This window comes from Anser cygnoides, chromosome 3 (assembly GCF_040182565.1).
Source record: "Anser cygnoides isolate HZ-2024a breed goose chromosome 3, Taihu_goose_T2T_genome, whole genome shotgun sequence".
Taxonomy (NCBI): Eukaryota; Metazoa; Chordata; class Aves; order Anseriformes; family Anatidae; genus Anser; species Anser cygnoides.
In genome coordinates, this window is record NC_089875.1 from 46,668,182 (window position 1) to 46,684,840 (window position 16,659).

Sequence of the window (16,659 nt, forward strand, 5' to 3'; positions counted from 1 at the left end):
GGACTGGTTTTTTTTTTTTGTTTATTTTTTGAAACGCTTAAAACTTCATATGCGTTTGAAACAATGCTAACAAAGTCTTAGTTAAATGTTTCCCCCCTTTCATATTTTTTACTCTAGACTTTTTTTTACTAGTACTTCAATATTACAGTAATATGCAGCTCTGCCTCTAGATTTTCAAATTCAGAAACTGACATGAGAAGAACTGAAGTGACATTCACTTACACTGGCAACATCAGACTTTTGCTTTCAAGGAAAGTCTTGTTTTCAGAAAGTCTAAATGGCTACAAAATACTGTAATTTAGATTACCAGATAAGCAGAATTCTTACCTGGGCTTAATTCTACCAAGTATGGTAGTTTCTCAGGAGGAAGGCAAGAGCCATAGCCAGACCCGTCAACTCTGTCCTTCCCCTTTAATGGCTTTCCATCAGCTGTTTTCTTGGATTTCTTTGGGACATAATCAGGAGGCCGCCTTTTCAACTGAAATACTAGTATTCCTAAAACATATTAAACATCGTTTGAGTCTTACTATCAATGAACACATCTAAACATTTTTCATTTTTAAAGTGTCCTATAAGATTACTTTCAGCTTACGAAGTTCATTTATGTAGTTATTTGGAAGTTAAAACTGTTTAAAAGATTAATGCTTCTCTATAGCAGATAATTTTACAACTTTAGGATGAAATGTAAAACTGTCTAAAGATTTACTACTATAGCCAGTACTGAATAAAACAGTCAATAAATAAAATCCTTAGAAGCATGTGAAAACAAATCAGTTCAAAAATACATGTTCGCATTTCCTGCTTTACAGGGGTCCACAGACATGGCTTACAGCACCCAATACACAAAAATCTCTTAAAGCTGTTCAGACATACCTTTATCACTAGGCCACTCCCTGAATATCTGAAGTGGACACTCATCATCATCTAGAATACTTTCTTTAGCACCTTTATCATCAGAGTGCTGAGCACCAGGAGGCAACATGACCTAGAAAAGAACAATTATCATTTTTCAGAGGTGTTACTAGACACTGGGATTATTCAGGGGTACACCTTCCTATTTATTCAGGTTGTATCAGGAGATAAAGCAAATTAAGTAAGTAACTTGGAATGCATTTTGCTTTCCAAGGCTGCTTCTAACTCTTTCTTGCCTTTTGTTGCGGTTAACCACGTTTCCCAGAACACCAGACATATGTAAAAAACAAAGGAAAGCTAGTTACACTTAAGCTACACAAAGCCATCTTCCAGTAACAAAATTAGAATAATTTCTAAATGGTCAAGAGAGAGAAAAAAAAAGTGAAACATCAATGGAGGGGATAGTTAAAAAACAGAACTAAAGTTTCTTTCATCATCTTACACATGGGAATCAGCCTTTCTTTTTGCTAAAGCCATTCCACTAAAGCAACATGCAAGAACCCTTAGAAATTGTGATACTACCCGTATCCTGTTGTACCTAACCTTCACCTGGTCCACACAGAGAACAAGTGCAAGACTAGAGCAGTTGACAAATGCATTATGCTGTCTAGCTACGAGGAAGAACCAAAAATAAGTGTGCTTTGGAAACAAACCTCAGCGTTAATACGTTTTATAGCCGTATCCTTACAAGGCAGAGGAAGAGGGAAACCCTGATTCATTAGTTTTGACTCTAAAGGAGACGCAACCTGCTATTTCATACACATTTGCATTACTGCTCCCTACAGTGATAAAGCATAAAACCAGTGACAGCCATTATTACAGTGCATGACTAGCTTCTAAATTAAAAATAGATTTCTCAAAGCTGAATTAAAAGACACTTTACTACCTCATTTGTGATCCTAACAATGTTATTTAAATTCATAGACAGCTCTATTCCAAACTACTTAAAATTATTTCAATCTCTGAACTATGACCTAAGTAACACCTTCTGAGTAAGGCAAGTATTTGCTGCTGCATGCTACAGTGCTGCAGCCCTCAAGAGGCTTCTAAGTCTTGTCACCTCCTCTCCACACCCATTGCAGTGTTAACTAAGTTCCCACAGATCCACCTCAAATTTCCTTTCATCTTCTTCCAAGCAGGAAACAAGTACATTTAAGATCAAAAGTATTTAATTGAGTCATTGGCCTTTCCCTAAAACCTCTTCTATGCAAAACCTGGCTAAACATAGGTCTAATTACATTATCTTTAATTAGATTTTCAAATAGACAACATATTACAAAATTCAGGAAAATATTAAAATTTATAAAACCAAAGGGAAACAGAAACACATCTGAACTCGAATCTTATCTTGCCAAACCACTCTTTCCTACTTCACATTTCAGATTTTAAAATCCATTATACCTACAGGAGAATTTTTAATTGCTATTAAAGTAACATTGTGTTTCAAGCCTTGTACAATAAGTAATTACTTTAAAATTGCAAAGCCCTCAAGACTGAATTTAAATAGTTAAAAACCAAAAGCTACATACTACAAGCATGCTTTTTGAAGGGCTGACCAATGCTGGATTAGAGAGCAACCCAAAGTAAACGCAGATGCACTGAAATTAGAGGACATATGACTAAGAAAAACACAAGGACTACAACATGACCCTGCTGTTACTTTTGCCTTGGAACATGGATGAACGCCTCTACTGGTGTTTGGCTTAACTAGCAGCAGCCATGGCCAACTGGTGAAGTTACAGAAGAGCCACAAAAGCACTAATCCCTTCGTTCTTCCAGTCACTTACTATTACTTCTGTTTCACAAGAGACGTGAGCTGATGAGCCCAGACATACACCGCTTAAAAAAGAAAGGGAAAAAAAAAAAAAAAAGCATGTGACCTAACCTTGAACAAAGCAAAGGCACAAAACACGACAACTCAGCTTATGCAGGCCGGAGGCTCGCAATCATGATGAAGCAGTTTTAGAAGACGTCTTTATGTTTTAGGTGAATGCTGCCTCTCTCTCACACAAGGCCAAATTCCCCATATTTCAGAATAATGGAAAAACATGGAATAGGTTTATATTATGATCATTTCTTGGCTCACAGCTAGGGATTTGCTTTCATACCAAAAAAACAGAAGATGCAGTTTAAAGTAAATGGGGTGCGCACACTCCCCTGATTTCTGCAATGCAGTAGGAACTGGAGATGGATAAAAACTATTCCACTTTAAAAGTTTTACTGCTTTGCTGCATGCCTCAAGTCTTATGCCCTAATGAAGCGAACTTACACAGGTAGCTTGGAAGACTGTCTAATTAATTTGACATCTTGAGAGATGTGCAGTGAACCTTGTACTACGCAGGGGACTCAAGCCAAGTGAACTGAAACAAACACAATGTATATTGGAACAAACCTGTGTTTACTTGATTACATGGAAAAGCACTTTGGAACCAGGCATAAAGATGCAGCATGATACATGGCAAAATGGGATATGAAAGAAAGTAACAGGAAACTGACAACTCTTAATGTAAATAGCAATGTTAAGCACTGAGAGGAAGAAATCTTAGTGTTCACGTTTCAATTGAAACTTCAGAAGTGAGTGAACTTTATTACAGGTACTCATGCAGCCGTATAAAGGTCTTGTCATATAATTTAAGATCTACTTTAAAAGTTAAGTAAATGTCAACTGGCTTAAGACTTCTTTGAAAAACTTCACCTGCCACCCAAAGAGAACAAAATATTTACAAATCCCAACCAATAGGAAATTACAGTTATACTGTACACTGCTTTTAACTCAACAAGAAGTAAAAAATATCAACATAGACAAGACAGATCTGTCTTCCACACTGTAAACTGTCAGAAAATAAGGAGTGTGTATGGGGGAAAACGCTGAGAGAGGTAAAGAACAGCTATGGTTCTTCAGTGAAGTTATGTGAAGCTGCCCTGAAACCTATTTACCAATATTGTTGTTGGTTTCCAACCAAGGAAACAACACTGAAAGACATGTCAGGCTAAACCTAGGGTATTTTAAATATTTCAAGCAATGAAAGCAACTTCATAACGTATCTGGCAAAAACTAGATTTTAAAGTTAGTTTATCTTAAAATACTCATCTTCAGTAAAACAGGAAGGATTATTGTATTTTAAACCCAAACATTGTAGGAACAGAGTCACTGAGAATAGTTGAATAGATTTTTGACAATGACTTTTGATGAGCAAAACAGTCAGGTCTTCTGCACTTGAGAGGTATTTAAGAAAGATTTGCAGTTAGCTAACGAATACGACTCAAATATTTAAAATGTGAACACAGAACTTATTTCATTATAGAAATTTACTGTACCAAGAAGATGTGCTGCTCAGAAAAGGCAAACTGTTTTCCAGCAGTGCTTTCCTAAAAACTACGTTAAAGCAATTTACTTCATAGCAAAAACTTTGTTAATCTCTCAAAATCGATACTATTGGACTATTTTCTACATTAAACATTCCCACACAACTGGAGAACAAGGGGAGGTATAAGAGGAGAAACACCATCACAACAGTAACTTGCAAAAATTTTTTCCTTGTATACGAGTGTGCAATCAGTTCAATAGATTTTCTAAAATATAAGTATTCTGCAATACATCATAATACGCTCTAACTCCAAACAAAATGGACCAATGGAAAACTATCTTTCAAATTCTGAAGACGGTCACAGTGTTTCTGCTGCAATCCACAACTCTCTCAAAACAGCAGAAAAACTAGCACGTCAAATGAGCAGCCTGTTTAATAACATTGATGACTGCAAATTGTAGATTTCATTTATAGAACACACAATGTGAAAAATAATTAGCATGATTAAGACTATACATAGAAAATACTTCACAGCCAGAACTGAAAATCACTTTTAAAATGTACTGTGTCATTAAAAAAAATGCAGTAACTATTACTTTAAAAGTGATTCCCTCTTATAAAAAAGAACTATTTAAAATTTTACTGAAGTTAACTTTAACAGTTGGAATCACAATTACAAGTTAACGAAGACACGGATAAAACGTCAAGAACTTCATTAAAGATGTGCCTAGAACTAAAACAAAAACTTTACACACCAAAAACTAGAATTAGTTCACTGCCATGAAACTACAAAAGCACTACCTTACAGTTTCCTTATTACTAATTAGACATTAGAAGAGCATGTCAATTCCACACTAATTCTACCATTACAGGCTGTAAGCACAACAGAACCAAAGATTTCTCGGACTATCAAAAAACAAATCTGAAAGCAATGTGAAGACCAAAGACAAAATATCCACATCCTTTAGAGTAGACAGAAGGTGTGGGGAACAGCAAGTTTTCTTACTGCTCTCCAGTGGCACTTTTGGTACTGGAGAAGAGGCAGGGGAAGGAAGAGACAGCAATGTAACGACACAAACATTTTTCCCTTTCTTTCATCCTTTTAAGGAGCCATAAATCCAAGTTTATTAGACAACTAACAGACAGAAATGTAATCAAAGATTGGAATCAAATGAGGATCAAACATTTTCAAGTCTCACTGTTCTCCTTCAGAAGATGATATGGACAAAAGTTTGTAATTTTTAATCTGCACTGTCCATAGGCCTATTTGATAAAGCTTTACCTCTCAGAAATAGTGGTTCTATAAAATGAACTTAGAACTCCTAAAATAATGAAATTCTGAAAGTAAGTGCCAGTTTCAGTTAAATGTTTAATCTTTCCTGATTTGCAATGAGGATAAACTAACACTGAAAGGCATAAGGCACCTTTTATAATGGAGTATGGACTGAGCACTTTTGCCTCTGAGCAGACTCATTTAGTTCAGGGGAATAGCTTGTGCACAAACAGCACAAATTTCAGAATCTGCAGGATTAACCATTAGTTTATACGTCTGTGAAGCATAAACACTCTTGTGGCATAAAGCCACAGTGCCAAGACCAGAAATATGTTCCGTTCATTATCAGTGTTCATCTACATAGCAAGTAATAATTTAAGATGGGAAGATTTATGTTCTTATAAAACTTAAACACTACTTACACGAGCAATACAATAATCCTTGGGATTCTCCTTCTCCAGGCCATATTTCTCCAGTGCTTCAATAACTGCAAAGTCTGCAGTATCTGTAGTGGACAGCAGGATTGTCTTGTATGGTATATTTGGTTTCAGACTGTCTGCATAAATTCTCAGTGTCCCACCTTGGAAACAAAATTTAATAAACATTGCTACCACTGAATATATATACATAAAAAGCCATTTATTATATATATTTTTTAAACAGAATGTAAGAAAGAATGCCTTTAGAAATCATTTAGTCAATCCACTAATACAAGATAAGTTACATAAAATCCTCAAAATGTGTCTCTGCCATTGCTGATGCTTTATTCTATAAGCAAGCTTTTTCCCCCAATGCTTCACCCTCTTTACCATTCTTATGTGAAGTTAAAATGAAACAGTGAAAACAACTGGATGAAGAACTGATTCTTCTCATCTCAACAGCCAGCTCGTGCTGACCCTTAGGATTCTCTCCTCTCTTTAAAAAGCCCACTTAAGACTTTCCTCCCAGGCAATGTTTTCTATGCTTGTACTCGTTCTTCACTACTCTTTCATTGGTAAAATACGTTATTTGATGTTTCATCAGTACTGAAACTGTTCCATTTGTCTTACACAATGCTAACGTTTACACAAGCACGATGATCTTTACACCTACCCCAACAACATGAAATACTCGATCACTGCGATCTACCATATCTACCAGAAGCGTATGGGCAGAGCTGAACAATTATTCTGTGCCACCTTGTATTTGTGCTACTGATTGCATTTTTACGTGCTGATCACTCAGTTTGTTCTTAGTAAAATGAACCACATTTATTTCAGAAGACTTCTCCCATTTGTCACTTTCATAAATCTAATTCTGTCCTTCCTTCTTCCCCGGCTTAGCACTGTCAGCAAGATCGATAAGCGTATTCTCTCCTATCAATTTGCCCGTAACTCTCACTAATCACACAATACACTCCCACGGAATCTTACCTCCACAAATCTTTCATTCAATTACACTATATATAACTTTTTCTTTCTCCAGTATTTTTTTTGTCCTTCAAGATTAATTTAAGTCAAATGTACAGGAGCTGCTGGCCTTAAAAATACTCTCTCAGTAAACAAATCAACATCAGCTTAACCGAAAGAAATCAATGTACCTGAATCTGGTCTGCCATCAGAACTGCGAAATTCCTGCATTCTCTTCTCTAGTTTTTGCTGTCGCCGCCGTTTCATAACCACCTCAGGATTAGATATTGTGCGAGTGAAGCTGGTTTCAGGCATGTCTTTGTAAACCTCAGCTGCAAGGCGAGAATTCTCACTGCCATGATAATTTAAACAAGGAGAAAAAAATTGCCATTAATAGCTTAAAATACATCACCTCATCACTTCATAAAGCATAAAAGGCAAGTAGAAACCATACATATAGGAGATCAGTTAAGTTATTGGTAGAAGGTTTTTATATGAATTGCACTTTTGCAAGGTCTAGCACTGTTCATGTACACCTGAAATAGTCAGCAATTTAAGTACTCATGATTGCTACCTTTCAAGAAATAAAGAAGCCTTCTATCTCCTAGGCAAAAAACAAACAAATAGATGAGGCATTACAGAACCTTACATTATACTCTTAACTTTGTTGTGAGTTACAAATACTGCAAGTCATGTGGAAGCAGAATTTGCATGTGCTTGCAGCTCGTGCTTTTCCTTTAGTTCACGCACTTAAAATACATTTCTACTTCAATTTTTAAAAAAATTAAGATCAAGCTAAATAACTGTATGGAACACTGGAAAGCCCATGCTGACATCTGAAGAACAGTGCAAGCATATTCATGCATAACAGTACTACACAAATGAAAATCAATCTTGATCTCAAGAAAATGAAAAAATAGAAACAGGCTGTGTCAAGCAGTCAACTAATTTCTTACACTCCTGAGAATCTGTTAACAATTAGTAAGTTTTCATTGTTCATTTTCTATGTTAAAAAATACCATTAATGACTTTTTTTCTGGTCTACTAGATATGAAGCCTACAGAACTGAGAAAAAGTTGAATTTAATGCAGACCTTTTTGCATCTTTCTAGTTTTACATATATTTATTCATGCCTGACTCTGTGTCACAAAATTAATGTATGCTCTGCCCCAATGAATTAGGAATAGCATATTTGGGAGTAAGATTTGGACAACCTAGAACACTGGCTATCAAAACATGCCTCCCAGAAAAACAAGCTCATAGTCAGGTGGTAAGTCAACTGCAGCCACCTACACAGACTACTTTTTCTGTCAATAGGCAAAACAATCAGAGAAGCGAATAGACCGACACTAGAGTAAGTGCTCAAGAAAAACCATAGTGAGGGAAGTCCATGTCACCAAGCATGTGTTGATTTTTGTACAAGGATAAAGAGGTGAAAAAAAGGTTCATGGTTTGAAAATAAGCTTTGCAGCAAAACGTACATACAAACCACAGAATTTAATATCACGTTTTGGTTTATGATGGTATCATACTTAGGTTAACTACTTACTTCTAAAAGAAAAAAGGACTTATTTTGAAGAGAGAAGGAATCCTTTGAAGTAAGATGTAGGTTGTACGAACTGACCAAAGTTTAGAACACTTACATATCATCCCCATGAAGAAATCGATCATCTTTATCTGATGCTTGTCGCAATGCCTCTTTTTCACGCCTCTTCTTTTCCTTTTTTTCTTTTTTTGAGAGAGTTCGTTTGAAATTCTGAATTACTCCCTCTTTTTCTTGTTTTTCAGGGCCATTACTCTGAGCCTTCTGAAACGAACCAGTTTAAAACAATTTCCATCATTTTTAGTTTAATGAAGATTTAGTATTGGTTTTAACTTTCCATGCAAGTCTGATTAAGACACAGCATCACTAACATGAAAACAGTACTCCTGGCAACAATACTCCATTACACAGGGATGGGACTGAAACTCTCAGGAATAAGACAAAAGGCCAAAATAATCTCATATTCCAAAGAAGGTATGAACTGCTTAAGTACCCTGTACTCATGAAATGTACTCAAGCAAATGAAAACCAGAATTTTACTTGAATAATGCCTACTATCTACTCAGCCTTAAAGATTAACCAAAGGCTGCAAAACCAATTTCCGCCTCCCAGTAAAAACTGCTTCACGAAACAACACTACATTTAATCTGTTTTCAAGACAACTGTGTTGGAACATCAGATAAGAATAAACTGCAGAAGGAAAAACATTAGAGAGAACATTTCCCCTATGATGTATTTTTCTGAGTTGTCCTTCCAGTGTTCTCTTCTCCAAATCCTGCTCCTTGTATACACAAGATACCTGTAATCTTATGCTCATTTGCCTTCTGTGGAGAAAATAATAAAGATGAGCAAAAAATGATGCAGGTTGTTTTTTCCTTTTTTCCCCCCCTCATCTATCAGAAAGCGAAGAACGCAGAAGGAGGACTGCGGATTACTTAATTCAATGAAAAGGTAAAGCAAGACCAGTAAATGTAGTGCAAGACATCATTAATTTTCTTTCCCCATGTCTGACAGGTGTATCTTATAGTTAAAAGCATAGTGTAAGCATAAAAATAGCTTATGTACTTATAGCAACTTTAAAATCAAAAAGCTATAATTCCAGGAGTAAATGAAATTCAGTGCTCACCCCAGGATGAAAAACTTGTCTGAAGATAGATATCCCCACACTAAACAGCATATTTTCCATAACTATAAATACCCAAGTTAGAAATTATATATAAAGTTATATGACTTCAGGAGCCAAAATCTGATCTAATTTCATGTTACTAATGAAATGCTTCATGACTAATACAAAAAAAAAAAAAAAAAGAGGAACATCAGTCATACAAAAACTACTTTGTGTATATTGGAAGGAAAAAAAAATCCCCCAAAGGAAAGTCTCTCACCAGTTTCATCAACAAACTGGTCGTTACCAAGACAGGTAACATTTCTTAGTTACTCAGTTCTCTCTGGCATCCCCCTCTAAGGGCTCCGCAAGAGGTGAGATTACCTCTTAGGTGTTTGGCATCTCATACTATTGTAGGGTACTTTTACTTCATCTTATTAGAGCAAAGCAAGCTAAGTTTTCTGGGCACTACATGCTGCAGTACCAGACAGCTGCATAAATCAAAGCATCAGAAGTCCTCTGAAAGATCAGAAAAATGCCGTGTTGGGAAGATCCATTTTAAGGATTTGAATAGACTTGCTCTACGTATACAAGATCATCACCATCATCAATTGTTCTCAGGAATTTAGAAAAGTAGAAGTTTTACTATATGAGCATGTCCCACAAATTGCAAAAATACTGTTACCTCTACCATACTCCTTGAAGCCTCACCTTAGGAGGAAGTGTATCATTTTCGTTCTTGAGAACAAATCTTCCTTCTCGATCATCTTTGTTCCAGTTTAATTGTACAACAAGAGGCTTCTCATCTACATCTAATCTTCTTTCTTCTTCAAAAAAGTGAAAAGCGGTAAGTTACTTGGCATCTCAAGAGCAAAGAGATTTAAAAACAAAGTTACAGTTTTGCTGAGCTGTAAACCATCAGTTGATGCTTTCCTGTAGGTAGAGAGACAGAAAGCCTGGGGGAGTCCGGAGACAGAGATGTATGTCTTCTTTGCAGCAACCAGCCTAAGTGAATTCCCTCTATCTACATAACATAAAGGTCCGCAGGAAGCAGCTTTGTGCACTATCAGAACTGAAGTCTGAAATATAAGATTATAAACCAGGAGAAGATATTTCTGCAGCCAAAATACTTGAAGCTTTGTAACTTAGTGAGACCCCCAAAATATTCACCTTTTTCATTTTAAATTTAATGAGTCTGACTTTGACTCAAGAACTACTATTCTTGAAAGACTGCACAAAAACAGATTAGAGTATAAAATAAAAAAATCATTATGCAAATATACTAGACAAACTGCATTTAGTGTGTTGTATCTATTTTAAGTACACAAAAAAAAAATCTGAGAGGGTGGTTAAAAAATTAAACTACTTTTGCCATTTGATCTCCATCTGGAAGTAGGAGACAATATATACACATAGCAAGACAATGATGTCTTCGCAGTTATATTTTATGTAATGTGAAACACTCATATGGAATGAAGTGCCTCTCTTATGAGCCATGTTTTAATCAGGAACTTGCCCTGCGAAGGAAACAATTTCACTTTGAGTACAGGTACGGTGCAAAGGGATTTAAAAAAACAAACAAACAACTTAAAGCAGAAAACCCATATAGTATTCATTGCTTTAATTACTGATGACACATGTACTTTTTTCTAATCCCTTGTAACTCACGTCATCACATGAGAAGTGACATACACCCCAATAAATTTCCATTCTCTATCTCAAATTATATTAGTTTCAGTTATTCAAAAATAGAATTTAAGGTAGTTAAGCCACTTTTGTGTAAGCTTCCAAAATTAAGAAAAAGAAAACAGAAATATGATTTCTCATACCTATGTTCCATTGTACCTCCTTCCAACCTGGGGGGGTGGGACAAGGGGACAGGACAGGAATGACATCAAATGCTAGCAACATCAAAAGGCTATTTAGAAGTCTAGGTAATCCTAAAGGTTCTACTCAAGAAACACAGCAGCTTCAGATAATACTATGTTGAACTTCCTCCAATTTAGCAGTAAGAGCATATACATCATAAGGCTACCTATGAAAGGCCCACAACATCACAGAACTGAGGACATACTCAGTGCTCCCATTTAACACCTCCATTCTCCCATTAGAAGTCTAGCCTTTACCGACTAGCCCTAAAAATAGCAACCCTCTCACAAATGTCAACAAGTAATAGGACATCAAGCACAGCATTTAACAGATTATAATCAAAATTTACATGAACTACAGGCCTGACATTTTGAAATACCACTCCCCTCACGTTACAATTAGTAGCAATGTATTTGACATCAACAATAACAAAAAAAACACAAGTCTGGTGCCTCAGAATCTGTGAGTAAAATTTAAGATACTTTGGCGAGGGGTGTATAGGAAAGTGGTGTGGCTGCAGGAAATAGTGAAAAAATACTAACCTCCACTGACATGCACCTCATAAAGTGAGTACTTAGGGGATGACAACATTCGCATGTCTGGTCGAAACTTCTCTGCAAGCGTTTCTATCACATCTTGAGTCGTGGCAGTACTAGAGACACGGATACATTTTGTTGCAAAGTTTCCAGCTGCTTTGTCTTGAAAGTAAAATCGCATTACTCCATGAAACTCCAAATCCTGGAAAAATAAAAGTAAAAATATGATTGATGGCTAGCAGTTCAAAGTTTCATAGTTCAGTTTGTTAGTTAGGAATATTTTATGAAGTCATAAGACATTCAAATATTGCAGTGGTTTTCCAAAGTTTGAGGACACTACAGTTTACTGACCTGGACACTATAAACATGAAAAAAACATACAAATTTTCTATAAGAAGAAATCAAGTATCCTACATTACTGAAATACTTAAAATTTGAATCTTTAAGTATTCAACTTTTTAACTTGTCAGGTTTACCTGAATAAGAATTAATATACATTTTTCCCTACGTAGAAATATATCTTGAGACCAGTCTCAATCTATTTTGTTACCCACAGCCTGCCTCTGTATCCCATGCCTGTAAGAACACAAGGTAAACATACTTGACCAAGTGCAGTGTGTCTCAAAGAGAACAGCTTTCTACTCGCAACAGTCCTAAACACCATATTTTCCCTCCGCTTCACCCCACCATGTGCTTTTCTGTCTTATGTTGGCATCTGTTTGTCCAAGAAAGAGCCTGATTGGAAAGCTAAATCATCTGAATTGTGTTTTGTTTTATATGTTCAGAAGGGATAGTCTTCAGTACAGCTCCCTACACACTCTGATGCTGCCAAGTTTTTTCTACAGTTTGATAATTACTACTCCTGTCTTCTCTTAACAGGGACTTTCTTTCTAGTAGATATATCCTCTGGTGCTGGGTGCAATGCCAGCTTTTGCATAAGCACAGTCCTTTCCAGTACTGCAACTGATCACATAAAAATAAAAAATACTATCTTTGAACAGCAAAAAGTGGAGACATTTACTGACACTACTCTATCAGAGGACCCAAGAAAAAAAAAAAGGGTGTTATAACCTACACTGTAAGATGAACATCTCACTCACGTAGGTACACATAGAAGACAAATTCTACAACCATAGGCGCTGCTCCTCCCAGAGCATTTGAGTCTGTACCACTGACACTCCCTCCATTAATTCTTCCAAAATGTCTGATATTCTTGCTAATTCCTTCCACAAGCTCTACAAGGCTTGAGAATCACCATCTTTTCACAAAGCTCTGCTGACCCAGAGTCTCCTTCTCTGAAGATATTCAAGGCCCATCTGGACGCCTACCTGGCCAACCTGCTCTAGGGAACCTGCTTTGGCAGGGGGGTTAGACCCGATGATCTCTTGAGGTCCCTTCCAACCCCTACAATTCTGTGATTCTGTGACCCTTCCACAATTTATTAGAACTATCACGTGTCCAGTAAGTCTGCAAGTTACTATAGCTTCTAATCAGCACAGCCAACATTCTTGGTAACCATCCTTTTAATTACAGCTTCACACTGCATTTATATCCAAGGGCCTAGGGGTGGCTAGCTGGAAGAATCAGCGCACAGCAGTTACAGTTACTTCATCTCTCACTTTGTATAGTTATTTGATGAATATTGCCCGCTTCTGGCAACTTGCTCTCATGTTGTCGCTTTGTTCTCTGAATTCTTAACGAGCACTGATTTGAAAGAGCTGCTCTGATGAGTTACCATAAGAAGGTTCTTGGCATGGCAACTTGTCCAAGATTTTCAACAGTGAACACAGAAGCAAATTTTTTCTGCTATCACCTTCTGAAAGTTTCTTCTATGAAGTGGCCATCCCATTGCCCTGGGGCTTGTGGTAAATTTGCTACTACTAATCTGTTGAAGGAAAGTTATTATTAAAGACTCTTCACAAGTAATGCAGCAAATTCTTTCGTTTTTCTTATGCTTTTGTATTTTACTTGCTACATTTTCTATCCTTACGATTTTCCTCATTGAGATACTACTTCTGCTTTCTAACAGCTACCTTTGCCTGATGTTCTGCCAAGCCAGGTTCTTTTCACGCTTCCTTCGACAGCTGGCATGAATTCGGTCTGCACCTCCTGCATGGCATCTTTAGTTCTCTGCAGGTGGCAAGTACTTAGCTACCCGTTGCCTCTTTTAGCTTTAAAAAGTTTTCCCAGTGCAGCTATGCTGGATTTTCAGTTGGGCTGGAAAATTCTGCAGCTCCTTCTGACAGTAATGTTTTGAGTCACCTCTTACACACCTGTTTGCACCGATTTAAATGGTCGCCTCTTCTGTGAGCACCCCTTACCCATGATGCGTTACAAAGCAGCCATGACCATTTCCTATCACCAACTTAAGGTTTTGCTGCGCTTGTTTGGTCATTAAAAAAGGAGAAGACACATGAGCTTTCTGCAGAGGTGTCATGAAACGTAGCCATATCCCATTTACGACATTTATTTCCCTTTACACAAGGTTTTCCCCAAGGTACTGCTGAAGCAAGAATTAAGTGAGAAAACAAGCACACTGCAGGCCTCTTTTTCCAGGAGTTAAGTATTGTGCGAGTTCCTACACACAGATAAAGAGCCAGCTGATTTTTTTTATTCTTTTTTAGAAGAGAGAAGATCACTTTACTGAGAAGTTCCACTGTCCATTAGCCATGTGTTTAATCCCATAGATTTTATTAGTACTCTACTACAGCGTAGCAGTGACTGGCAGAGATTCAAGAGCAAAGGAACGCAACATAGATCCATTCAGAGAAGATCTAGAAAACAGCTCAAGAAGCGCTCCAATCTATCAAGGGTTTCTTTATTACTATGTTTTGAAGTTTTGCTGCTAAAACTTACTTCTCCTTCCAGGCACTAACAAAACAGAGATGCAACAACAAAACTGTATTGTGAATACTCAAGATACAGTGCAAGTATAAAGGGAGTTTTGTTCTCCTTTCAGAAAAGCAGTAATGTGTTCCTCTAAATAACTCTCACGCGAGTTTTGTTGCCTTGCTTTGACTATCTGGGTGTGAAAATAATTGAATGCGCTGACCACTGGCTGCCCATTTCCCCCCATCCTCGTTTATGTCCGCTTCTCGATCTATATCCCCACAAGCTCTGCCTCCCAACCCAATTTTCCAAAGTTTTCTGTTAAAAATAAGATAGGCTGCACAACTGCATCACAACACTCCACAATATAGATACATCTTTCCAATATAAAGCTCTAGCTCGTTTTATGTTCCATTTGAAGTAAACCCCAACCTGCCTTTGGGCGTTACTGCAGTATTACAGTGTTTAAATAGAAGTGTTCAAGTAACACTGAAACAACTGGTTTCACATTTCAAAAAATTAGGAAGGTGGGAGACTACAAAAAACCACACCAGACTTATTATTACATTTATATATCATGTGTGGATTTATGTCCAGTTTAAGGCACATTTAGCATCCTGGCCAAGTGCTTAAGAGCATCGATAACAAACCCGTACAAAGACTGATGCCACCACCCACAAGACAACATAAGGTAAGGTAGGCACCAGACTTCAGTTTCCACTCTCCACTCTTAAATCTGCATTAAGGAGTTTGAGAGGTACATTTCACCTCCAAATCTGCTCACTTCTTAATTTCTTTGGCAAAACTGCTAGCTAGGTTCACTGCAATCTATAACATGGACTCGTGTCAAGAAGAAAGCCTAAAGAAGAAAACAATATATCATAAATTAAATAGATATACCAAATATCCAAATGTTACTACCTAATGTATACTTGTAAGCGAATAAATCTCCCCAAAATGTTTACAAATCTTTCTCTAAAGATAAGGAACTGCCATTTATTAATTGCTAAAAAAGAAGTCAAAAGTGTTTTCTGGATTTCAAAAGAGACTGATTACGTAGCTATATGAACACTCTATTAAGTTTCTCTCAGGAATTTACAAGCATCATAAGCAGTTTTGGTTTCTCATCTAATCCCGTTTTAAATATTATATGCATCTCTTGTGCAAGTCCATGGCTCCTTACATAGATAGGAACATGAGGATACAGAACAGTCCTTGGCAGCACAAATACAGTCAGTTTCCACATTTAAACTCTCATCATCCACAATGAAATAGGTACATTTTAAATCACTTAGCACAAGTCAGCTCCTTTTAAGCTCTTCAAATCATAAAGAACATTTTCCTTAAATAATGAGACCAACTGTACTTTTTTATCACTATCAGAATGTGGAGTAATTTCCAAAAGTATACACTATACATATATATATATACACACTGTGCATGTGTGTATATACAAAAGAAGTTTCAAGTTTGCTTAATAAAAAAATACCAGTTAGCTGACATTTTCTTTTTTTTTTTTTTTTAAACAAAGAAATGGAAGTGAGTTGGTATTGTGTCTTTATCAGGCACAAAAAAGAAAAGATGCTGTGCAGCTGCACTATTTCTTGCTATTTGCTGCATAAGAGGACTGATGGATCAGTGTGATGAGGGCTGATCAGAATGCCTGCCATCACATCCTTGCTTCAACTACTTAGTTACAACTTACTGTCATTGACATTACGCAAGAACTGGTTCAAAACCAACAGGCTAAGTGTTCCAGAAGTCTGCCTTTAGAAAAAGAAAATAAACATAGAAAAGCACCAGAGTGGCACACTTGAAAAACAATTTCACAATATGAAGCCTTCAAAATTCTCCAAAGTCTTGTGAAAAGCTTTGACAAAACATTCCTTGAGAACA

The 16,659-nt window shown here is 36.7% G+C and overlaps 1 protein-coding gene across 28 annotated transcripts in view; it reads right to left on the minus strand.

The window, feature by feature from the left end:
* AFDN (afadin, adherens junction formation factor) overlaps positions 1-16,659 on the minus strand; it is a 130,257-nt gene that overhangs the window by 82,595 nt on the left and 31,003 nt on the right. For 17 of the 28 annotated variants that reach the window (XR_010830301.1, XM_066994111.1, XM_066994101.1 and 14 more), the window contains exons 2-8: positions 11,941-12,136; positions 10,241-10,356; positions 8,525-8,688; positions 7,073-7,233; positions 5,916-6,073; positions 874-985; positions 328-495 (exon numbers count right to left, since the gene is read on the minus strand). Coding sequence is in view for 27 of the 28 variants with exons in the window: in XM_066994111.1 (XP_066850212.1) it covers positions 328-495; positions 874-985; positions 5,916-6,073; positions 7,073-7,233; positions 8,525-8,688; positions 10,241-10,356; positions 11,941-12,136 (1,075 nt within the window). In the remaining variant the exon portion in view is untranslated. The remainder of the gene's footprint in view (positions 1-327; positions 496-873; positions 986-5,915; positions 6,074-7,072; positions 7,234-8,524; positions 8,689-10,240; positions 10,357-11,940; positions 12,137-16,659) is intronic. The other 11 variants (XM_066994112.1, XM_066994110.1, XM_066994102.1 and 8 more) reach the window with 3 other exon arrangements.